Source organism: Hippocampus zosterae, chromosome 2 (assembly GCF_025434085.1).
Source record: "Hippocampus zosterae strain Florida chromosome 2, ASM2543408v3, whole genome shotgun sequence".
NCBI lineage: Eukaryota > Metazoa > Chordata > Actinopteri > Syngnathiformes > Syngnathidae > Hippocampus > Hippocampus zosterae.
The window spans coordinates 29,754,438-29,780,007 of NC_067452.1; the positions used below are offsets into that span (position 1 = coordinate 29,754,438).

The window sequence follows — 25,570 nt, forward strand, 5'->3', positions numbered from 1 at the left end:
TGTCGACAGGAAAGAAACAAGAGCCTGAACAATCGCAGAACTGTAGTAAGTAGAACATTCTTGTCAGCTCTGTTCCAACAGTCGCCGACATATATCAGGCATCAATGCGGCTTGATTCAAGTTTGATGGTTATGTTCAGCGCGCATACACTTATTTTTTTGTAATATTCCACAAGGTATGCCAACTCAGAGCGGATGTGAATGAAGCGATGCAATGATAAAGTCCCCTTGGTTGCGCTAACAAACAAAGAGCATGAGTCAATCCCGAGTGACTGCACCCTTCCGCCTTCATCGAGAGCGTGCCTTCATCTCTTGCATTCGAGATGACATGTCTCGCCAGCTGTGCTGCCACCCACAGCTGTGATCACCCCCTGATCCCTACTCCCCCCCACACCCCTTACTAACCCCAAGCTGTTTATTCTCCTAAATTATCTTTCCCATGTCTGAGTACCCCCTGCCAAAGCACAGTTCACATCTAAGATACGCCACTCATCTCATCTCGCGCTGAATACGTTCCCCCTCTTGAATGATCTCCTCCGCACGCCAGAGATGCTTGCTTTCCCGCACGTAAACATCACTCTCTTTGATCGCCCCCCCCTCCTCCCGCCAACCCCCGACTCAGCTCACAGCTGCCTTCCACCAAATCCATCCTTATTTCTTCTCGTCCTACCACATCTTTCTCTCACTCCTTTGCCTTCATTGGTAGTTAATTGAACCAGAGAGCTATCGACCTGCTCTACAGCCGTGATTGTAAGTGAGGTGACAAGATGGCCGGGGGTTTGGGGTCGCTGTCCCCTTCCTTTTGCCTTCTATTTTCTTTGTCCCATTCACAGGAAGCAATGAGGTCCTCTCATCAACCGCAACTGCTAGTTCACCCCTATGTGCTCGGAAGAAAAAGAAAGCGGTCTGGGAACGATAGCAGAAGAATGAGTGTTTGATGACGCACACTCATCAGCCCCGACATGCGTTTTGATTGCACCTCAAAGGGACACTTTAGCACTCTTCATTGGCAGTTCTCACTGATGGTATAATTGAGTCTTCATCTGACCGCGAGCCAAAAAGCATCCGCTTTCCCTCATCGACAGTGTCTCGTAGGTTGTTAGGTTGCAGAGTAGTCTCCCGGGCATGCCCCGAAAGAGGATTTTACATTGTGGAAAGTACAGTATGTTAATGCCCGGGCAGTCGTTTAGGAATGCTGCCACATTTCAGAAGAAAGTGGTTGGGTTTGTCTGGATTTCTTTGGTGCTGTGTTCACAGGCTTAGGTGGGGCTATTCATTGACTTGCCCAAAGTCAGCTGCAGAAGGCAGAGATCACCCATGATGATATGGAGGACACACACTACAGGAAATGGATGCTTGGATGGATAGATGGATCGATGCATCTATGGATCAGCCATGATTGATGGATTCAACACACCTGTCCATTCTCTTTAGATGTTGTCCCTTGCAGCAAGCATATTCTGTCCAAGCTGCATTCATTTGAGATGGGGGATGATAAACTTTGGATCGATCACCCATCAGTCACAGATTGACAAGCACTGACACTCACATTAACACAGAGGAACAATTGCCATTTCTTTTTCAAACAACCCAACAGTTGTTTTCGTTGACATTGGATACTATTAAAATGTGGAAGATGCACTCAATGTAGAGCACATTGGTAGGTGCCAGCTGAGGTGCTTTCGGAACCTCTCTCTCTCCTGAACTATTCCAGTCATATGTCAAGTGGACCTGGAGGGATAGAGACCTCATTACCCCTGTGGTCAAACACGGGGGATACGGCGACACAGTGGCAAGTCTGATGTTGTTTTGTGTTACACACAGCTGGCATAGACCCAGTGTGGGATGGAAGCTATCTAGTCACTGTTAGCATGAGTATGAATGTTTATCCGTCGAGAGATGTGGCCAGTTATTGATTGGTGAGCAAACCAATGTTGCAAGACAATGTAGTCTTCAATGGTTTCAACGTGCGTGATATTGTTCATCGTTTCCAGTGAATCAAACATTTGTGTGTTTGATATATAGCCCACACTAGACCTAAATAAGTCAGCCTTCAGAAAATCAGTGCACCGTATTTTCCGCATTATAATCCGCACCTAAAAGCATGAGATTTTCTCAAAAGCCGACAGTGCGCCTTGCAATCCAATGCACTTTTTATATGGATCAATATTCTAATTTATGGGAAATAGTATTTTAAATGTATTGTAAAGCACCTTATACTCCAAAGCGCCTTATAGTACGGAAAACACGTTACTTTATTTTGAAGTAAAGATCCATCCATTCATTTTCTTCGACTTCATCCCACCAGGGTCAGAGGTTTTGTGTGTTCTGTAAAATCAGCGCTTATTGTATCTTTTGTCTTCTTTTTCTTGTGTGATGACTTTGAACTTAACAGAAATGACAGTATCTATAAGGGATAGAAGAATAAAGTGAAGTGCAAGAGACTGTTATTACGATGAACAATGGAAGGAGGTCAAACTGGAAAAGTTGTCATGACTTTTTCTTGTCCCTTTGGAACATGATTCTTCTTGAGTTCATTGCTTTGGGTTGAGGATTTCATTTGTTTTATTTTATTGATCATGAATGATGATGACGATCATTTCTACAGGCGGGTTTCCTGTCGAGTTTGGTCGTCAGTCAACCTTGCTGTCCACATTCTTTCTTTCTGGTCTCATTTGCACCAACGGGTTCTCTTGATACTCTTGTGTTCCAAATGGTTGGAGCTGTTTGTCGAATGTATTTAACTTGTGACAGATGGCACCATCTAAAACCTTGACCGAGAATTTTGGACTTCTCGTGTATTGTACAGTTAATATTTTCCCGACACGGTCTATCGTGTTCTTTTCTATTCCTTAATAGCATATACAGTGATAGGAACCTCTGAGGTCCAACTACTTCCCGAAGTCGCTTAATCTCCAATTTTTGAGGGCTTTATTTTTCAGTGGAATAATGAAAATCTTTTCATAGGTCAAACTGTCACAACCATAAAATCTGCAGTATTTCTAGGCAGAGCTCTCAATAATATATTTACTGTCATATGAGTGTAAAATAGTTAACATTTGCCTTTTTCTATTCTGGAATGAACTGAATGAAATGATTTGGCATTTTGCTTTCAAGGCTCCCGCGCATTTGATTGGTTTACAGGGTTATTGTTTCATTGTCCCAGTCAAGCTGAGAGTATGTTTTTTTTTTCCTCGTGACATTTGTATTTGTTTGGAAGTCAAGCCAGGACTCCTATTAATTGACAAGAATAATTAGTCTAAGCATAAGTGCATGTAGGGGGACTTGTTGCAGGGGTTGTCAGCAGTCTGACTGCTTTCTAATGTTTTATAGAAAACAAATTAAGCATAGCCTGCATAAAATTTAGCAGTGGTGCCACTGTAAATATTTTAAAAATGTGTTCATCGTCTGAGGGAGTTTATGTTACAATAAACTGTTGGTTTTGCAACTTCCCTTAATAAAGCAAAGAGCTTGTATGTGTATGTAATGTTTATACCGGCCTCCGTTAATACTTTAAACTCTAACCATACCCCAAACTTTCATCCCAAAACTTTTGTGTTCATAATTTCAAATATAAATGACTTAAAGATAATTTGATTTCTAAAAAAGGCACACCGACATTGGAAGCATGCTTGCATGTACGCGGCCGCTTTGCAAACCTTCCTGCGCTATTTATTTTTCTGAGCTAATTTTTATCATTTTTGACTCCGTGATATATATAGACATTGTCATTTTAAAAATGCATATTCTCTTTAATTCGGCGCTTGTAGTACCTTTTGAGAAGCAATCGGGGCGGTGTGAAAAAAATCGGAACAATTTTATTGCTCTCCATTGCTATATCTACTTGATAGATGCCTTCATTTCTTGCCATTTTTTGTCATTGCCAGCAGGATTTATGAAAGCCCATTTTAAATCGAGAGACTTGTACTCATGCTTTTGTTGTATGCACTTAATTATGTTCCATATCAGGCGCAAAGCATGATCGTTTAGGAGTTCTATTTAAAAGAGGAAGACAAAAATCAAAGTACACCTTTCTGCTACTTATTCTGCACCTTATTTGCATGAAGTAAGGCTTCTCGTCAACGTTTGCCGCTCGCCTAATGAGAGAGGCGAGGGGTCAGCCTCTAACTACACAGAGATAATGGCCATGGCCCAAAACCATGGCAACGGCAGCCGTCCTGCATTGCCCTCCTACCACCCTCACCTCACCATTCTCCACTCTTTCATCACATTTTGCCCGACCACATTCAATTATGTTCCAAAAAAAAAAGAAGAAAGAAACTCACAAAACTAAAGCTACAACTCAGAATGCCACTCAGCATTCACTGAATACCGTACTTTGTTGTAGCTTGAAAAACATGTACGTTGAGGCATAAGATACCGCTGTCGATACATCTACAGTATGATCAAATTTTGTCCTCATCTTTCTTGTCTTAAATTCATCCATCCATCCATCCATCCATTTTCCGAACCGCTTGATCCTCACTAGGGTCGCGGGGGGTGCTGGAGCCTATCCCAGCCGCCTTCGGGCACCCTGAATTAGTTGCCAACCAATCGCAGGGCACACAGAGACGAACAACCATCCACGCCCACACTCACACCTAGGGACAATTTAGAGCGTCCAATCAGCCTGCCATGCATCTTTTTGGAATGTGGGAGGAAACCGGAGCACCCAGAGAAAACCCACGCAGGCCCGGGGAGAACATGCAAATTCCACACAGGGAGGCGGGAGCTGGAATCGAACCCGGTACCTCTGCACTGTGAAGCCGACGTGCTAACCACTGGACTACCGGGCCGCTTGTCTTAAATTCATATTCAAAATGTAAAATGAAAAGAGAGACATTAAGACTGCATCAATAAACACTCATGCGTAGAAAAGTGAGATCTGACTCCTTTCCCAGTGGGACCTTCATGCTACGACCGCGCTACACGAAGTCTGCACTTTGCTGCTCTCTAAACTCCCACCACCCCCTGGAGAGTGCAGTGCCTGTCACTGTAATATATGCCTGCTGTGTGTGTGCGTGCAAAATCTCTATCATGCGCTGGATGCCGCCTGAAGTTCTGACAACGTAATTGCCCGTGGACTCGTTGAATAGAGATGTGACTGAGACTCAGCAGGTGTGAGTACGTGTGCTTCAGAAGCATGATATGGGCCCTATTGACACGCGTGCACGCCCGCAGCTTGTCGTGGACCATCAGCCGATGCTGTGGACAGGGGCTGACCCGCCAGAGTCCAATTAAAGCTGCTGCGACCAGACAGACAGCCAGCAAGCAGGCCAGACACTATGGATGAGGATGGACTGCGGGAGGGGACACACACATTTAATAAGGAGGAAGGAAGCCGAGTTTTAATGAGGGACGTGGTCGATTGGAGGGACGTCGTGTGGGAGACGCACGGTATTGCCATTAGGAGGGAGCTGTGTCATTTACACTCAACCGGAAGGTCAGAGAGCTAGAAAACGTTTCGCATTCAGAAGTCATTGTTGACAAAACGATGAGCAGATAAAATGACTGAAAACAATGCGAAACGCGTGTTCACTGCGAGCATCTCCACTCCGAAACCACGTTCTGCATTTTTAAGGTTGAAATGGAAACAAAAATGTGATTTTTCAACGCGTTTTCAAAATGTCAGGTGTCATCGTGTAAGCAAACGGCAAAAACTCCTTTGTTTCCTATATTTTGCTTCTTCCTCTCATCATTGTTCCCATTCATGATCAGCACAACTCATTTGTAGATTTAATACAGGGTTTTTTCTGTTTAGAAGTTTCAACACGCAACCAGTCTCAATTTAAAGAAAAAAACCTGCAGAAATCTGAGAATTCACTCTTGATCACCTTCAATTTGCACGATTTAGACAAGTTAATATTTAAGTGTCTTGAAACAAAATAGTTAAAACTATTTATCAATTAATTTTACAATAACTTAGATGTTGATTACTCAATGGATCCTTGTAACTCTAATATTAATATAAACTGACCTTATCTAACTTTCCATATTTTTTTAATAGAAAACCATGAGTACGATTTAATTGAAAGCCAAATAATGATAATAATTTTTTTTTTAAACCCTTACAGCGACTTACATGTTGAATAATGTTTTGCGGTGTTCCAAACTGACTGCAACCCTGATAAAACCTTCAACACATGAAATTAACATATTTACATGAGTGTATTTTCCTGCCATACAAATAAAAGCAGACACGAATATTAACTGTCACACGTGTAAAATGGGATTAAACACAAATGTAATGAGACAAAAATAAAAAAACACACACATACAGTATAACCATCTTCCTTTTGATTGCAAGTGACAAGCAGATGGTAGCGAACCAGTTGGAATTCACAGATGAACTCTAATTCCCAACACCAGTTATCCTGATGCTTCAATTGAAAGATCTTGATTTACATCAACCTCCAACCACTTTTATTTTCTTACATTAAATACAAAAAAAAATGTCTTCTCCTTCTTCAGATGCTCCCAGCGGAACCGTTGCAATCGTGCGCACGAGCCGTACCGTTTCGCCGCCTCTCTGGACCAGTGTGTGAAGGTCACGGTGTACCCCGACAGCATCGCCGTGTCTGAGCCTAGCGTACCGGTAAGTTTGCAAGCACACATGTGCCAAACACGCTCACACACTGTACATACATAATGCCAAAGAACTTGAACATAATTGTAAAAAAAATAAAAATAAAATTGTTCTCATCTGCTTATCTGCTACCCACGTACAGAAGCAGAGTCACGTGAAATGACTTCCTTGTCTTGAATGTGTGTGATGCATAAACATGAGACGGGAAGGTTCAGAAGAGCTTTGTGTTGGCGTTTCAACCCGCATACGCTTGCTTGCACGGTGCGGAGAAACTAATATGGTTGCCAAGATGCGTTTGTGTAGGAGGCTGAGTGGGTGGTAAAAGTTGCCCAAGTGCAGAGTGCATTTGGGCGCTAATTTGGGCGAAGATGTACGCATGTTTGTTCTTGCACACCGAGTGACGCCGCTGAACGCGACTGAACTGGACGACCATGTTATCATTTTATACAACTCAAACAACCACAAACAACATGCTGCGATTCTCATGAAAAAAAAACACAAAACATTTTACATGTCTGCCGTCGCTGGGTTATAATAACACTAAGAGAGGATGTTGGCATCTCGAGGAGCTGGAATATGAAGCTGGAATCCAAGTACCGTATTTTCACGACTATAAGGCGCCATTAAGAGTCTTAAATTTTCTCCAAAATGGACAGGACACCTTATAATGCGGAGCGTCTAGTGTATGAGCCAAGTTACAAAGCATGACTGAGAGCGCTTCTGGCCGACACGCTGTTTATATAGAGAAAAGGCGGAGTGAGCCGGAGTATGTTTTACCATGCCTGGCTGCGCCCAATAATACAGTGCGTTTTGTGTACGTGTCAAACACAGAAATAGCACCCGTTACTGATACTGCGCCCAACAATACGGTGCGCCGAATGGTCGTGAAAATAAGGTATATGTTGTTCAACACTAATGTTAGCTAAAGCTTTTGTTTGGACAGCAGAATACATGATGTGTATTTATCGGTCAATATGTTTGTTTTTTGTCAATTATGTTCACTGTCTTCCTCTTTTCTTCGCTCAATATGTTTGTTACTAACTATCCACGGAACACACTGGCAAATCTCACAAGATTCCAAAGGGCCAGTTAAATATCTCCATGGCAACGCTGCCTCCTCGCTTGAGCGCTAGAAACAGAGAGGAAACAATCCAATCACCTTTATTACACCTCATGCCAATTAGGCTGCCAGAATCTAAAAAGCCTCCCATTCCACCACTGGCAAGGCGGCCGAGGGAACAAAAAAAATAAAAAATAAGTAAATAAAAACAAAAAGGCTTGACAGTCAAGAGACAAGTCTACTTTGTGTAGCAGAAAATTTGGAGTGTTTATCCAAGATACAGACCTGTCTCCCAGCATGAACACTGAGAGGCTAATTAACGTGAGAGGTTACTCGGGGAAATTCCATGTTGGACAAAAAGCAGTGATTGTCGCGCCTGCTGTAATCAAGCATCCCCACCATTATGAATGGACAGGGACATTTTAAGGCTAGTTTTTTTCGAGAAGTAAACACACTATAAGGGGTTTCAACTAGTAATTTGTGAGACAAAAATTTAATTTTTCACCTCGTCAAAACAGAATAGAGCTTTACATTTTAAAATGTCAATTAATAAAACATCTCCAATGTTGCCTGAACTACAAATAATTCATAGAACATTCTTTAATGATTCGAAGTGTGAGTAAATTTCCATGTGCATCCTTTCGTCAAGAAATAAAGTGATCCATTATCTTCATTATTTTTGTGCCTAGTAAATACAAATACTCCTCAAACCCTACACTGCTTTAATCCAACTGTAGAAAAATCGTATTTTCACTTAAAAAGATGATTTTCTTGCATTAAAAAAAAACAAATTACAAAAAATAGGAGCATTTCTTGTAGTAGATTAGCAGAGAGGGTAACAAAAACCTTTGCTGGGCTAGACCAATGTGCCGTGACACACTTCGCGCAGGAGGTTGAGGCAAACGCGGTGCTTCTTATGCTGCGCCAGCTAGCTAGCAACGAGCTTCGGCTGGCTACTGGTGGAACTAAATGCAAAGTACAATGCAGAGTCACCCCTGATCATCGCCTCCATGGTGGCAAATAAGCTACACTTCTGTCAAGTCTCATTCCCACGCCATGATGATGTGACGTAATTGACAGAAGCCAGAGAAACCATGCTAATTTCTAAGCTAACCTAACATGGACATGCAATCTTTCAAACACCAAACTTTGGTGATTGAGTACACTTTTCACAGAAATCTGTCTGGAACTGTGTTCAAGTGGTGGGTATCCAACTTTGAACAGCAAAATAGCACACCATTTCAAAGTTGTCTGGAGATAACTTGACACATAATAAAGATGATCAGGGCCGGAACCTGCAAATGAATTACATTACATCACAGTGTACGTCACCTAGGAAGATTTACAATTTCAGTAATGTTAGTTATTCTCACAACAGTCCCGAGTTTTGATTTTGGTCTTGGAGAACTGCAAAATAAATCTTATCAACATAACAGTAGACCTTTTATTATTATTTTTTTAAATCAATTTAGCTCTGCTCATTTTTGCTTCAGGTCACTTGGATTAACCTGCGAAAAATTACTGCTCAAATAAAGTCATTGAGTAGCAAAACTGATCCTCAAAGACAAAAAATATTATTTCCAGCCTTGCAAATGTGTTTTTATTTTTTATTTTTTCCGAAAACAACAATCATGGAAATAAGCTTCTTTTTTCTTATTCAAGATTAGGCATGTCACGCCGATTGTTGCTTTGCCTTACTGAACTTTCAAAAAAATACATAAAAGGACATTGGAACCAAACTTTGCAGAAATCTTTGGCCCAGTATAGATGCTGTGTTACTGAGGCAAAGCTGAAGCATTCGTCAGTATAACTTGACAAATGTATGACATGGAAACCCCTGTGTGGTTGTATTGCGTGATGCTGGTCCTGACCTTTAATCATGCCAAATTTCACTAGCAATTCTAAATTGCCCAGAGCCGACCTCACTCACTACCCAGTGGCTTTCTTTACATTCCGCCACAGCCTGTCTAGGCAGCAAACTACTCAGGTGTGAATTCCTTGCACCCTCTGCTGGTTGCTGCTATAGTTTTACACACCCTCTACTAGATAAATGTTGCATTGATCCAATTTCAGCTGATCAACATTGATTCTTAACAGTAAAAAATGCTAAAATGGGAATATTTTCAGCAACCTTTTGACGGTTACTGTACTCTGCGAACAAGGGAAGCCCCATCATCCGCTGCTGGGACATTGTTCATCTCTTAAAAGGCCGACGGTTAAGCTGCTCGGCTGCCTCGCTGGTCCCAGCAGCCCTGCGGCGTTTAGTTCAGAGGCAGATAAAAACAAAGAGAAACTTCAAACAGCATGGCCCATATATAACTGCTAATGGAACAAGACTACGAAATGCCATGGTGATAATTATCCAGGCTGCTGTCTCTTTTGGATGAGAGTGTGATCGCTTGACACGTGTCTGCAAAATGATATTTATAAATAAGTTTATTCGCAGGCAGCTGAAAACTGCATCGCCCGTGTCACTGCTCTCTGGAGAATGACTTCAAAGGGGCACATCTCCATATGTGCATATGTATGGCTTTTCGCATCAGTAATGCACAACATCCATATTGTTACTGTTCCATGCTAACCGTACCCTAAGCTGGATCTCCATTTTATGGTGCTGTTACATAAACAATTTCACTGTTAGATTTTCCACCTTTTCAGAATTTGCTTCTTAAGTATGTAGCTAAACAACAAACATGTTTAAGAAGCCACGTGTATAACGTGTATCTCAACTGGCTGCCAAAACACTTTTTCAAATATATACTTCCAGATCTTGGCCTTTAATAATCTACCAGTACTATAAGAACATAAGTGGGCGTTTTTGTGATTTTTTGTTTTCAAATATAAAGTTTCTTATACCCTCCCTTCCACTTTCAGCTGCTGGTGAAGGTCAGCGATGTTCCGGACCTTTCAGCAGGAATAACCTGCTCCTTTGGTAATCTGACAGAGGTGGAGGGGCAAGTGAATGGCAACCAGATCCTGTGCGTCTCCCCCGCTGCCAAGGACGTCCCCCTCATTCCTTCCGACCAAGGTACAGTAGATACACTTATCCTTGCAATACGGTACAGCGAACCACCACTACATGAGGGAAATCTGCAAGGAATCGATGTCCATTGACAAAAGTTTGTAATTATCTACAGATGCAACAATGTTAATGTTAATGTTAGATAAATTATTGCTAATTTATTCAAATAAAAACCAGAGATGAACATTACCGGTACTTTATTTCACCATGGTCATTCCTCATGATGAAACTCGAAGTAGAAGTCTGAAGTTTTTACAGTTGCCCACAACAGTGCCTTTTGTCAGTTTTCCACCTCTTTTTCAAGCAGTTCACACACACACACACACTTACGCAAGCGCCATTTATTCGACATCATCTTTAGACCAGTGCACATCAAGCTCACACTGATCTGGCGATGGTGGACTGGCTGAGAGGTGTGCCCGATAAGGGGCCCAGCCGCATTAGTACCTGATGGAGGGCAAGAGTTGTACGCTCCGACCTGTGGCTGATGGTGCGGCTGAGGACATTAGGGCCCTCCGGGTGTTTGCGGACGCAAAGGTTTCTAATATGTTGGCTTGGGGCTGACAGGGAAGTTAATGTGGTGGATTAGCACTCTGGCACTGAGATCCCGTCTCCCCCTGAGCAATATACTACCTGGAAAAAGAAATCACATTTTATTGGGATAACTTGAATGGGAATTCAAAATGAGATCTCAAATTGATGCAAAAAAGGAAGTTTGAATTGTTAAATAAATGGAATTAGTATATTTTCCGCACTACAAAGGGCACCTACAAGCATTCAATTTTCTCAAAATACGATGCGCCTTATATATGGATCAATATTATGATGTATTGGACATAGTATTTTAAATATTCTGTAAAGCACTTTGTTACAGCTGCAGCGGTTGTGAAAGCGTTATTGTATTGTGCTGTATTCCCTTTAGCGTAGCTCCATCTAGTGTTTGCATAGCGCACCCGCAGTTGCTATTGTGGCTTCTAATCTATGTGCTTTATAATGCGGTGCGCCCTATATATGGGGAAAAAAATTACAATAGGCCACTCAACGTGCACCTTGTACTACGAAGTGCCTTCTAGTACAGCATATTGTTTTACGTATAATGTATGTATATCCAATTACTTCCTTGGAAAAAGCAATGTCCATGAAGGATGAGTTTGGTATGGAAGAAAAAAAGCACATCAAACACCTTCAGAGACGAATTAAAACAGATCATGGACATCTTCAACACCTTATCTTCCCCAGAAAGTGAAAGCTGTTGGCAGTGCGAGGCAATGGATGCGGTCCTTTAGTCTTGGCTCCCTGGTTCTCCCTATTTTAGTTTGACTTCCCCACATTTCCATTGCTCTTCTGCAAAATGAGTAAGATAGCTGTGTGGATTAAGAGAAGATTGGGGGGATGCGAATGGCATTTACCTGAGGGAGAACATCCGTATCTGGGCCCCGATGCTTCATTCCCTTTGGGAGCTCTGGGCAAACAGAGCTGTCATTTACTCGCAGGATGGAAGATTAGCACCCCCACTGCCCAGCCTCCTCAAACCACACAGTGATTCTCACACAACACTGCACATCATCTATTATTCAGCATGTTTGGTTTCATCACCCTGTGGCCATCTTGTCTCGCCAAAAACACATATTTAGGGTCCATCAGCAGCTGTTACAGTTTGTAATGATACCCAGGTACTCAATAAAAACAAATCCCCCCCAAAAAAGGTTTCTAGAGCCAATGACACAGGTTGATGGTAATTCGAATCAAAAGGTCAATAGACTTTTTGACCTTTTGAATTTTTACCTGACTTTTTTTTTGGTATTTAAATTACTCACGTTACAGACAGATTTTGGAGCTGCCTTGCATCATGAATGCATTTAAATGTGGAGTAACTTTGGGTTCCATGCAGGATCCGACGTGTGATGCAAATTACCACGGAAAGGACCGTCAAGATTTAGAATGTGAGCCACTTTCAAGATGCAAAAATACTGTTGTAAATTATAAACCCGAGCAATTGAGAAGGATGGATTAGTCTAGTCTGAATTTTAATTTTAATTGTCAGGTATTATCTCCCGTAATTTCCTGTGAATAATATGCAACATTTTTTAAAAAAAAAAAGAAAGAGATCCAAAACTGGCTGTCATTGATTAAAAAATCAATTAATAAATAACAAATAAAAAAATCGACAATTTATTCACATTTAAGAGCCCTACCTACCTTGAGGTTGTAGAAAATTTTACACTAATATCTAATGTAACAAATGTATGTAGTATAAAATGTATGTAATGAGCTGTTGTTATAATAAGCTGTTGTTGTATAAATATAAAAAAAAATAATGAGCTGTTGTTACGGACATTACATGTTGTGTTTATGGTGGCATTTGTAGCAGTACACCTAAATAAGGGTTCAGTTCCCTTATAGCTCCTCATTACTTGTGCATGTTCTGCGCTCGTATCCTGCAGTTATTCCATATAGTCTTGCATCAGTTAACCACGTTAGCCCGCTAGCATTGACCATATGCCGTTCCTGGCTCTTCTTATGAGCACGTAAGGGCATGACGTTGGTGATTTGCTTACTGTAAAGTCACTTAAGGTTAGGCCGATTGTTGCTCCTTGTGAAGTTACTGTGTGAGGGTGTGGAGCTTTTCATGGCGTCGCTGTGTCTAATTACGTTACAGCCACTAGATCACAGGCGTCAAAACTCCAATCCATTATCCTGCATGTTTTCCATCTTTCCCTGCTGCAACACACCTGCTTCAAATGATCAGCATCGTTATCGGGCATCTGCGGCACTCGCTGATGAGCTGATCATTTGGAGCAGGTGTGGTTGGAGAGATTGGAAAACATGGAGGAAAGCCGCCCTCGAGGACCGGCGTTTGACAACTATGCACGACAATGTGTCATTGTCTGTTATTACGATCCAAATGTACACGTTTAGGGATTGCCAGTAGTGCATTATATTTTTAGGCAACGTGCCGCATTATACACAAGTACAGAGAAAAAATAAGAATAATTTAAGGGTGATTTTGTGGGGGGCGGTCATGTTGTATAAGGGTGTGTATTATTCACGAGGATTACGATACTAATATGTATACTACACTGCACCGGATTTTCGGAGGCAAACGTATCTATACACTTGTGTGAAACCGGAGCCTGATTCCCAACAGGTGCTATGGAGAGAACAGGGCATTGTGGGTCACAACAGCCTCCTACACACTGAATGTCATCTGAAATTCAGGCTGCTCTGCACAAACAAGTGTACACATCTCAGTCACACTCACACATACACACGCACGTCTGTATTCCCGTGCGGCAAGATGAGATGGATGAGAGGCTGTTTTACTGTTAACAGACAGTACACCAGAGCACTGCTTGGATACATAAAAGAAAACAAAGTCTGAGCATAGACATTTACAATTTCTGGAAATATAATGGGTGTTCCAAAAAAATGTCAGAATTCCTTGACGTAATAACCTAACCAGTTATCGCTCAAATTATCTAAAATCTCAAGAGATGTGTAAGAACGAATAAGTTGATTATTCAACTGAGGTTTGAATTTAATGTTAGCTCGTTTGTTATTTTTAATTGAAGAATTGTATTTTGTTTGTAAAAACTGGCACAAACATAGTCAATCACAGTGTGCATTTCAGGGTAAAAAATAAATTAATTAACCAACCCATCGTATTTAGTACACATACCTGTCAACTCATACAGTTTAGCCATAGTTCATATGGATTTCGTGGTAAATCTTACGTATATGGCCGTATCGCACAAATCATACGGATTCTGAACATTTCCGTTTTTTTTTTTTCACCAACTCCAAATGATTTGGAGTTGGTGAAAAAAGTAACGCAGGAATACAACTCTGAACACAGTAATGCCACTAAGTAGAATGATGATTAGACATTAACCAGACATTGTATTATGGAGATCTACAATAAATATCATTGAAAATGTCGTGGGGTTTTTTCTGACATATAAATTGCTTTGGTATGTTATAAGGATTTTTTGCTCTTTATAAGGATTTTTTTGGTAGTTTATACAAGTTGACAGGTATGAGTACATGGCACAAAAATTTCAAAACGGGAAAGCCAAAAAGAACACACACAACAAACATTTATGAAGCTTTGAGAACTCAGTTATAAAAATCCACATCAATGTGTTGTTGGAATTTTGATAAATGAATGTGTTATTTTCAACATGAAACGTTTTTCTTTTAATTTTTTTTTCATTGTTCATTTCAAGTAGAGTCATTACTTGGATATATCATTTGTTTTGAAACACCCCGTAAATTCACAAGTGGTACAGTGTCTTAAAAAATGACTGACAGGGTGGGTGATTTCCACTCCCACATCCACAACACATACTTCCATGAAATTTCTCTACTTTAACCCAGATCAGAAGGGTACTGATTAAGGTGGGATAACATCCAAAGTAGCAATTTCGGTATACAGCAGTCTAAATGGTACTTGAAATGAAATGCCATGACATTGTCGCTTTTTAAACATTTTCACCATTGATCTATTGATTGAAAAAAATGAAAAAGTACATTGTGCAAAATAAAAACACGCTCAATAATATGAATGAACTTTAATGAACCTATTCCAACAGATCACCTCGATGGCTAATAAACAGTCACCTCTGAAAAAGCAAGCAGTTGCCAACTTATACATACAGCATGCAAAATATCAGTGGCACTTACTAAACTTCTGAAAGTACAATATGCTTGACGGTGACATGAATGGAAGTTATTTTACACTAAATTGTCTTCAGCATCTTCTTGTATATTTTCTCCCTCAGATTGGTCGGGTGTTGAGCTCAGACTGAACTCAAAGGAGACGGGTCAGATGCTCATTAGCACTGAGGTCAAGTTTTACAACTGCAGTGTCCACCAACTGTAAGTAACTCTCAGCTCCACAAAACCACTTTGGGTCAATGCGAGGAATGTACTGTATACCTTAAGAGCCCCCCCCCCCTCCGCCTCCCTGCTGAAATGTTTTCTGAACTCATTTTATTTTATTTCCATAGCATTACAGATGACTGTTTTTTCTTGGATAATCTGTGAAAGTGGACCCCCACACTTTGTGTCATATACACTTGTAGAAAAATGACAACAACAACACTGCACTAGCTGCTATGCTAGCATACGCTTTACGAACCATTGGCTATTTAGCATTGTTGTTTGACCTTGATGTGTAGACGAAACGTGCTCCACTGAAGGCCATTCTAGTTTGAAACGATCTCTGTGTAGCACATTTACGATGGCTGGCTTCACTGGACTGTGGCAGTTTATGCTGTTTTGAGTGAGATCCAAAGCACTTGCTGATTTGGAAGTGTCACTAATTTTGAGAGCGGGAGATTAGGGTGGTTTCACAGCGGCCGTGCTAACAGATGCGGATGAATCCAAAAACACTTTACCCGCCTCGACATGAAAAAAAAAAACAACAGGATGTTGGAGTCACTGTGTCTCCTGCTAAATCAAAGGGAGGCTCCGTCGTGCCGTTCGCATGCAACACACATCGTCTCAGAGCTCACCCTATAGCTCCATATATCTTTCGACTCTATGAAAACCTTGTCTGAGTGAGACAGAAAAAGCAATTACCAGCTTTCATATCAGCAATGACACAAACTTGTACACACTTCAACACACACATAACGAGAAAAGGGCACGTGCCGCCTCGCACACCATCGAATGCCAACTGGCGCTCTCGCACATTGTGCGCTCTCTGCTAGCCTGAGGGGGAGTCGGCCTTTTTCTTTTGCATCCGTGGGCTCAGTCAGAGATCCCTCCCATGCTTTTTGCACCCATGAATATTTCACTTTGAGCGCCAGGAGGAGAGCAAGCGGCCAATGCGTAGCTGTAAAAACAACACTCTTATCCACTGTGCCTGAATGCACAGTGTAGTAAATGTCGTTGCAAGCGATTAAAAAACATTGCCTTGTCATTAAAACACGTGTCATTTTCTTAGACTCCTTGCATGATGCGCGTTTCAGATGGGATCGTGTTACAATGGGACGTTGAATATAAATGGCCCTGAGGTGTAACAAATTAGGATTCGAGCAAAAGCTTTTGGAATAAGGCCTCTCAAAGTCAGACACAATTGGGAAATTCATATTTTCTTTTGCTTTTTGTGCAACGCTTAATCCAAAAGAAGGAGTGTCCTCAACATGGGGTGTTGAAAGGAGAGGAATATACACGTTGTGGTAAAGTAGGCGGACTCACATTCAGTGAGGCGCTAGCATAATCTGACGATTCACTACTAGTTATCAAAGTTTGAGTGTTGTTACTTTTTACTATAAACAGTGATTTACCTATCTTCATACTTACCTGTGACAAAATACAGCCTTGTCATTACAGTTAAGCCTGGATATTTTATTATTGTTATGTTTTTTTAAATCTTGAAGATGATGACAGTGAATTCAATCGTCATTATTTCCCGTGGGGAATTTGTGTAGAAAACAAATTGGAGGTCAACCAGCACAGAAACTGACTGTTAAATGTTTAACCTTTAACCTTAACCTAATTCCACTCTAATCCGTTTTGACCTTGTGTTTTCAAAACAGAAATCATGATACTGCAATTAGTACACTTTATGTTAAATTAAGCCAGCATAGATGAGAGGCTCCACGATTTCAAGGCTTTTTACGATATAAATAGTCTGAAAGATTAACTGGGATCAACACAAACAGGGTCTGCCTGCTGCATGATAAGTACTTTTTTTGCTGATAACTTGGGTGCTTGCATTAAATGCAGCCTGGCAGGTATTAAGCAGATATACGGTACATGCTGGAAGGCTCGGAACAAGAAGCACAATAAACACACTGAATTTTAATCTGGCAAAACCATACGATTTCACAGCTCGACTTTCTCTAGTCTATACATTCTTCGTGTTGTTTATTTCTTACTTTTTGATGTCATGTCATATTCTTTCAAATTGTGAGTGCTGATTGGCCTCTAGACTGGCCAATGTTTGCATGAACTGTGACAAGTGCAGTCAGATTTTTATGGTCTAAAAGAGAAACCGAAACCATTGTGGACTGAAAATGTTGTGTGAGTGAAAAAGTGATATTTTGGCACGCGCTTAACCGCGGCCTTTGTTCGGCTCCTCTTCCATAGTAGGTGCGACTCCACATTCGTACACACCCACAATATGAACACCAATCGTATGTATTGCAGCGAGACAATCACACACATCCACACACATCAGCTGTTTATAAGCCACAATGCTGTGCTAATGGTTATTGCAGGATCAAACTGTGCCAGTGTCTTATTTGTCCCCATTGCTCGACGTCGCCATACTGTGTCGTCCACCCTCTTTTGTCATGACAGATGCTTTTTAGCAGGCCCAACCCCCCAATCATCACACACACACGCCCCCATACATTCACACTAACCACACTGTACATTTTCAAATGTAAAGCAGCATAAAATTGCATGCTGCGAGAACTTGGCCCAGAGGCTATCAGGTCCAGTGCCAAGCACAAGGACACAACAGCAGGTGTTCAGTTGGGATCAGAACTCATTTCCTCTGTCGAGTGTCGGCCAACTTTGACAAAGCTGCCCCCCCCATTCCACCCTGCCTCCTTTGGACTCTACCCCTCTCACTCTGCGTGTGTGCGCGCGTGTCCCCCATGCAGGTGTCTGTCATGTGTGAACAGCGCCTTCCGCTGCCACTGGTGCAAGTACCGCAACCTGTGCACCCATGACCCGTCCAGCTGTTCTTTCCAGGAGGGAAGGGTCAACGCCTCCGAGGTTGGTGAGAATCACACACAACACACACAGGAAAAGAACATTTGTGCATTTAACTTGTATTACTTGTTTTGCTTTTTCATTGGATATCTTTTGATTGTGTATGAGTTAAAAATGTTGTGGTTGATCAGTGTAGAGCACAGGTTTCAAACTCAAGGCCCGTGGGCCAGATCTGGCCCATCATATCATTTTATGTGGTCCGCGAGAGCAAATCAAGCACGCCAACTTTACCACGAAAATTGCTCAAATCTGAACCAAAATTTTAAATTGTCACATAACATAGAGATTTTGCAAGCATGATATTATGCTTATCACATTAACGCAAGCAATGGCTGAACACACCATTATTCTTGACTTCTGATTTCAAAACTCTAAAAAATCTAACCACCAATTTGTTGTGCACTGAATATGTAATGTGTGGAGGTGATTAAACATTTACACGGTTTTACAAAATTCACAGTCATAATGACCCTCTCAGGGAAACCGTAACTACAACCGCAACAAAATGAGTTTGACACCCCTGGTGTAGAATGTAATTAAAAAAATAAAAGGTTTGTGTCAAAACAATCTCAGTTTGTTCAGATTTGATACATTTTTCCGTATAGGGAATAATAGAAATAAATTATTTGTTTCAGCATAGATCAAGTTATGGTGACAACTTATTTGAATAATTAACAGCATGTATGTACCTCATGTGAGACGAATAAAGGGTTATGATTTTCTGTTAGTCTATTCTTAAAATATGATTAATACAGTAGATAATACAGTATGTAATGTGTTGTATAGTCATTTAAAAAAACATTTGTCGCAATTATATTAGTTGGAGCTGTCTGGACTATAAAGCATCAGCATTAAGTACCACAAATGTATCTCGTTAGTCAGCCATTGTTCTTACTTTGGACCCTGCCACCTCAGTTCCATTTACCGTCCATAACTCAGCATGATGCCAACCCACTCCATACACAGTGGTACCCTGCATGATTATTTAGAAGACGAGTTGGCACCAGCGTTCTTTTGTTTCCATCCTGCAGGACTGTCCACAGCTGGTGCGCTCCGAGGAGATTCTGATCCCGGCGGGGGAGGTGAAGCCCATCACCCTCAAAGCCAAGAACCTGCCACAGCCGCAGTCTGGCCAGCGGGGCTACGAATGCGTCCTTCACATCCAGGGGGTCAGCCACCGCGTCACCGCCCTCCGATTCAACAGCTCCAGCGTGCAGTGCCAGAACAGCTCGGTAGGCTGGCTTTCCCATTGTTGTCCTCCTCTTCTGTTGGTGAATTCAGCGGTGTCTGCCATTGTGTCGCCACACTATAATGTCGGGCTATTTCTGGGAACACAAGACACATTAGAATGTGCTCTATCTTTTCAAATCGTACAGTGGCAAACTATAATGAACCGCCTTGGTTCGTTGAAGAGTATAGATCTCTAGAAAACAAAGTTCCTGAGCATGTGCCATGACGTGCCTGTATTCTGGCAATTCAACTTGCTCACTTTCTTTTACAAGAAACATACTTGAAGTTAAGCATTCCATCCGTATTGGATGTGGCAAAGTAAAGCAAATTGTGATGATGCCTCCTTCACTTGGTCTTTGGAGATATATCATCAAGCAAAAACTAATATGCAATTATTGCTTGGGATTGCATGAGGTCATTGTAGCTCAATTTTATGATATTATTTGCCGGATTTCTTGGCTAACATTAAAACCACAGAGAATATTGCGGATGGGCTAGCATGTCTGCTAATGAAATTATAAGACAAAGAAAAAAAAATGTATCTTCACTTTAAATTTCCAAAGAGTTTGTGGCTCCCATGAATATTGTATTAAACCGTTCAAGGGGCTCTTTTATTGCCGACACGAATGTACCGGTAATATGTCCTTTCTCACTTGCCATACAGTGACACACCATGACAACCTAAACCCATAATGTAGGAATTTAAACATCACTAAATGTGGGAGAAAAAAAAAACACTATTCGATCGTTGTTTCAAGTCTTTCTGATGAGCTGCTAGTGATATAGCGCCTCTCTAGTGGCGCAATGCTGCAAATGCAGTTAAAATACCAAGCTGCCACAGAGGGACATCAAAGCGATATCAACCGGTCTGGCTGGGGATGGCACAAAATTAACTGGAAGCGATCACCACGCAATTGAATGGAGAAAAAGCCCTGTTTTAATATGAGTGCATAATTAAGCATGGAAAAACTACACCATTCCGACAGTCATGCATTATATTCCCCCGGAGATCCAATCCATGGACGTAGACATTTTATGCCCCACATTTCCCATTCCCACACACACCGACGCAGATTTTTCCAGTCTTGACAAGAAAGTCAGACTGGAAATAAGGACATAACGGGCACTTCAGGACAGCATCTTTCAAGGCCAGAGGGGGATTCAAGTGACCGCCCAGCTGACCTATTTCTTTGGCTTTCTCACTTTGGCAACTCTCTAACGACGGAATGATGTAACTGTGGGGTAACAATGGAATGACATACTTGTGCAAGTGCATGTACGAGTTTGTCTTTTTTAGCTACCTCACATTGAAATCCTACCATTCTTTTGCACTCTCCTTATTTGCAGTACTTGTACGAGGGGATGAAAATCAGTGAGCTGCCCGTGGATTTCTCTGTGGTGTGGAACGGCAACTTCATTATTGACAACCCAGAGAACATTCAGGGTGAGTTCAGTCAAAAGGCCTGCATGCTACATTTACCGGGGCCCAACATGATTGGAGGAAGTGGACTTGGGTTTTTTGTGGCTAATTGTCGATAAGCAAATTTTTAAAAAGTGATACCTGATCACTGATCAGATTATGAAATGGAACAATATATCTATTAAAATAATAAATAAAATAATATTAGTGAGGAATTTTGACATTGACTCCTTAAAGTTACTTCATTATTCAACGTTCCTTTCCCCTAAAATTATCCCGATTGATGATGTAATCGTAATTGTTATGGTTATTATCGACTTTTTCCCGTCAAATTATTACAGCTTTTACTCACTTACTTTATTTTTATTATTTTGCACAAAAAAAAGTTATTTTTGTAGCTCACATATGATTTTTTTTCCCCGAGTACTAGAACACTTTTCTGTCATCCGATTTGTATTATAGAAACACTCAAAATAAGCCATGATGTTAGGATGTAATGTCGTGTATCATCAAGTGAAATGACTCAATCAAACAGGCTTGATGAATGCACTGCTGTGTGAGTGTGTGCTTGCCGGTAAAGAAGGGCAGGCTCACTATGCTTCAGCCTGTCACTGTAAAATTGGCCTAATGTGCGCGCGCCCTAAATGTCACCAAACTTTGCAAAGCAATTGTCCAGGTTTCACAAAGTCCGTGCGCACCGCACGTGTTTACATGTGTGTCTGCCTTATTCTGTACCTCCCAGTGCACTTGTACAAGTGTGCCGCTCAGAGGGACAGCTGCGGCGTGTGTCTGAAGGCCAACAGAAAGTTCCAGTGCGGCTGGTGCAGCAGCGAGGGGAAGTGCACCCTGCGTCGACACTGCCCTCCCATCAACCCCTACACCACGCGCTGGCTGAACCTTTCCAGCAAAAACGTCAAGTGCACCAACCCACGCATCACTGAGGTCAGTGCATTACCCATTTTAATGCCAAATTCCAATGTGACGTCTCTCATCTACTGTACTGTTGACACATATTCGATATCACTATATTTACAGTTACTCAACACTTGAGACAACGTGTATGTACACTCATCCGAAATATGGGCGACGAAATGCAGTACTGACAATGTTGTGCAGTGACAACATGGAAGTAAACAATCACATATATATTTTGGTTTCAAAAGGTCCAAAACCTCCATTTTGCTTCACATTGTTTTTGCGGTTTTTTTTAAAGGTCTGTGTTTAGTACCACCGGACTTGTTTGGACTACTACTGTTGTGTTGTTGTTTTGGATGTTTATATCACCGATCGCCATTTCATTGACCAGCAACGACATAAACAAACATTCCATTCCTGTAGGATTTTTATTCATGTCACCAAGACCTGAGTCGGATTTGAGCATTGTTGAGATTGTGTGTGTTTTTTTTTTTCATGGAACCTTGCAAATGCAAGTTGGGCCACAGGGGAGAAAAGAAAATGGGTCACTTGAACTGTTTTGTCCAAATACTAACTCGTGCTTCTAAAGCAGGGGTCTCAAATTCAATTTATCGGTATGTGGGTGCCGCTGGAGATAGAGTCTGGGTGTCAAATATTCCATCAAAAATAGTTTCAAACCTAAAAAAAAAACTACAATTAATCCTACCTTGTCAATTATTTTAACAGTTCAGAACATGAAGAGTTCTTCAGAATGGGAAAAAGACTGCTGAGCTGAGCCGGTCTCTCATCGCCCTGGTATCATGCATACTCCTCAACCTCTCGAACTGAGTCATGACATCTGATTTCTAGAGCACTGCAACTTTCTCTGTACATTCAAGATATGTCGGGGTGCCCTTGTGCTAAAAAAACAACAAAAAAACATGATGTCTCCTGTTTGTCTTGAAATTGGCCATGTTTTTTTCACGGCAGGTTTTTGAAAAAGGCATGACCGCGACTTGGTAACAGGTTATCATTTCCCTTCACTTGGTGCAACTTCAGAATGACCTTTCGCTGAAAACTATAATGAGCCCGAGCTATGGTTGCCCATAAGTGATGAAAAAATAAGAAATAAACAGAAAATGACCAGGGCAACGACCGAGCAAAAATGATGGGGACCAGACTAACATTAAACCTCGATGTCATGTAGAGGGCCGCTATTTGCCGCCCAAATGGCCCGCTGGTTGTGAGTTTGAGACCCCATTTTGAAAGGCTCAATAACATTCAATGCTCGCGGATCTTGCTTATCAGAAAGGCATAGGCCTGCTGTTTATTTGGTCCGTTTGTCAGAATTTAACTGAACGTATTCTGTCCGCGGGCGACACGGTGTCTACAAGTTAGCATGTCTGCCTCACAGTGCAGAGGTGCAGGGTTCAATTCCGGCTCCGGCCTCTCCGTGTGTGAAGTTTGCATCATCTCCCCGTGCCTGCGTGGGTTTTCTCTGGGTATTACGGTTTCTTCCCACATTCCAAAAACATGCATGGCAGGTAAATGGAACACTCTAAATTGTCCCAAGGTGTGAGTGTGAGTGTGAGTGTGAGCGTGATTGGTTGTTTGTCTCTGTGTGCCCTGCGATTGGCTGGCAACCGGTTCAGGGTATCCCCCGTCTACTGCTCGAAGACAGCTCGGATAGGCTCCAACACCCCATGACCCTTGTGAGGATAAAGCGGATGAGAAAATGGATGGATGAATGAATGGATAGTCAGGACTTGTCCATGGATAGAAATATGTTGTAAAGATACCGATTGTTTCTGAATCAAGAGCTCATGCAACCGGATTGACATCGATATATCAAATGTGTTATGAGGTAGCTTTAGCAAAGATGAAATGAAGAAACTATGTACTTCTCTGTATGTCTCTAGTTCATCGCACTTTGACCATGAAACAGCTGATTTATTTTTCCATTTGCTATGGACATTGTTGAAAAATCCCAACAACCGGCGGTCCGCCATTGTCCCTGAACAAATTGTTAGATGTTGTCCCGTAGCAAGAGAAATTACAACCAGGTGTCATAGATAACTCCCTGACCAATGGCAGACAATGCTGTGTGGCTCTTAGCAAATTTTGCAACCGTTGCAAAAACATCCTTTGGCCTACTTTCTCTTCACTTCTGAAACACCTTCCTAGCACAAGTTCATTGCTTCAGACAACCCTACCCCTTTTTTTCCTTGAAGGGGCAGACATCCCTCTGGTGTACTGAATGTATTAATATGTTTGATTTGGATAGCATGCACCAAAGCTCCTCACACTGAGCTCATTTGTATACATACAAGCACATTAGTAGATGTGCCCACCACAAGCGATCTTCTCAATAATGAATGTTCCATTGTGTGCTATGGCACCTCCCATCACGGGCCATTAATATTAAGGGGATGCCGTGAGTCACACAGGGAAACTACATCAAATGAAGCTTGATGGGCTGAACAAAGACGAACCTGTGACGACTTTTTACATTTTACAGCTACAGCAAAGAGGCGAGCCGGCCTTGCACTGAATACAAATTTTGCCTCAGGCAAGACAAAATATTCTCACTTCTTCACATGGTGTTTACAGTACACGAAAGGAAAGTGCGACTGTCAGTAAAAAAAAGAAACTCACCCTTTTGATTCTGGAAGGGCCGGTAGACTATAAAAGTTGAAGCTTGGGTCTACCAAGCGACTCGGTAAACAACAACATTTCTGTCGTTATATTGTATAGATTAAGATTATTGATCCTTACTATAATTCTCTTTAGCAGCCTTCCACCAGTTTACCAAACTGTAGCGCTTAGAGGTTTCACTGTACACCAGAAAACACGTTGTAGATGAAAGCACTTGTATTAGTTTATTGGCATATTGATCAGGGAAGTGAGATCGAATCCCAAGAGGCGTTATTTTTAACCTAATAGAGCAAATGGACAACACAAACTGCATTCTGTTGCTTGATGATTTCCTGGCTTTGGCTTGAGCAGATACAATAAACCTTAATTTTGTATTGGGAATTAATTGAAGTGAGTACCATCCTGATTTGATTCATGATTCTCTTTTAGATTTTTTACGGAGCTCAGTCAGCCCAATAATCCTGTCGGCCATTGCGTGCTGCGTTATTGATGGTCCCTCTCAGCATTTAGTTTAGTCTCGCCTATTTCAGAATAACTTTCCCCACCATTAGTTCATCCGAAGCACTCCAATGGACATCTCTAAGCACCTTTTTGTACCTCGTTATTTCCTTTATTTGACGCAAACAAACATATTATCTTCTCAAATTGGCCCAATTACTTTCCTGGAAGTTTCATTCCCCTGAACATTGGACCAGCTCGTTGTTCAGTTTGGGTCATCACATCAAGCTTAAGCCCTGCTGTGATAGCTGGCAAAATCTGCAAAGTATCGAAGGAAGTAGCCGTGTTAAGTGGACCGAGTTTTGATCCCCTAAAGCTGGCGTGAGCTAGACGAAGAAAGCTTCACAGTCACAGCCGGTTCCTACAATGTGCAAGCTGATTGGCTGTTTGCTGGGAATTACCCTATATTGACAGTGTGACGATAGAGGCAAGGCAACAGTTCTGCTCCCTAAATGGATTACACAGAAAGTGTGGC

The 25,570-nt window shown here is 41.6% G+C and overlaps 2 protein-coding genes across 4 annotated transcripts in view; one reads left to right on the forward strand and one right to left on the reverse strand.

Annotated features, from left to right (window-relative positions):
- Positions 1–25,570, reverse strand: part of pofut1 (protein O-fucosyltransferase 1) — a 404,965-nt gene that overhangs the window by 312,820 nt on the left and 66,575 nt on the right. The window lies entirely within an intron of this gene.
- plxna2 (plexin A2) overlaps positions 1–25,570 on the forward strand; it is a 195,841-nt gene that overhangs the window by 124,763 nt on the left and 45,508 nt on the right. For all 3 annotated transcript variants that reach the window (XM_052059388.1, XM_052059387.1, XM_052059390.1), the window contains exons 6-12: positions 6,471–6,594; positions 10,520–10,673; positions 15,449–15,545; positions 18,287–18,401; positions 19,430–19,630; positions 20,976–21,072; positions 21,791–21,990. In XM_052059388.1, the coding sequence (XP_051915348.1) occupies positions 6,471–6,594; positions 10,520–10,673; positions 15,449–15,545; positions 18,287–18,401; positions 19,430–19,630; positions 20,976–21,072; positions 21,791–21,990 (988 nt within the window). The remainder of the gene's footprint in view (positions 1–6,470; positions 6,595–10,519; positions 10,674–15,448; positions 15,546–18,286; positions 18,402–19,429; positions 19,631–20,975; positions 21,073–21,790; positions 21,991–25,570) is intronic.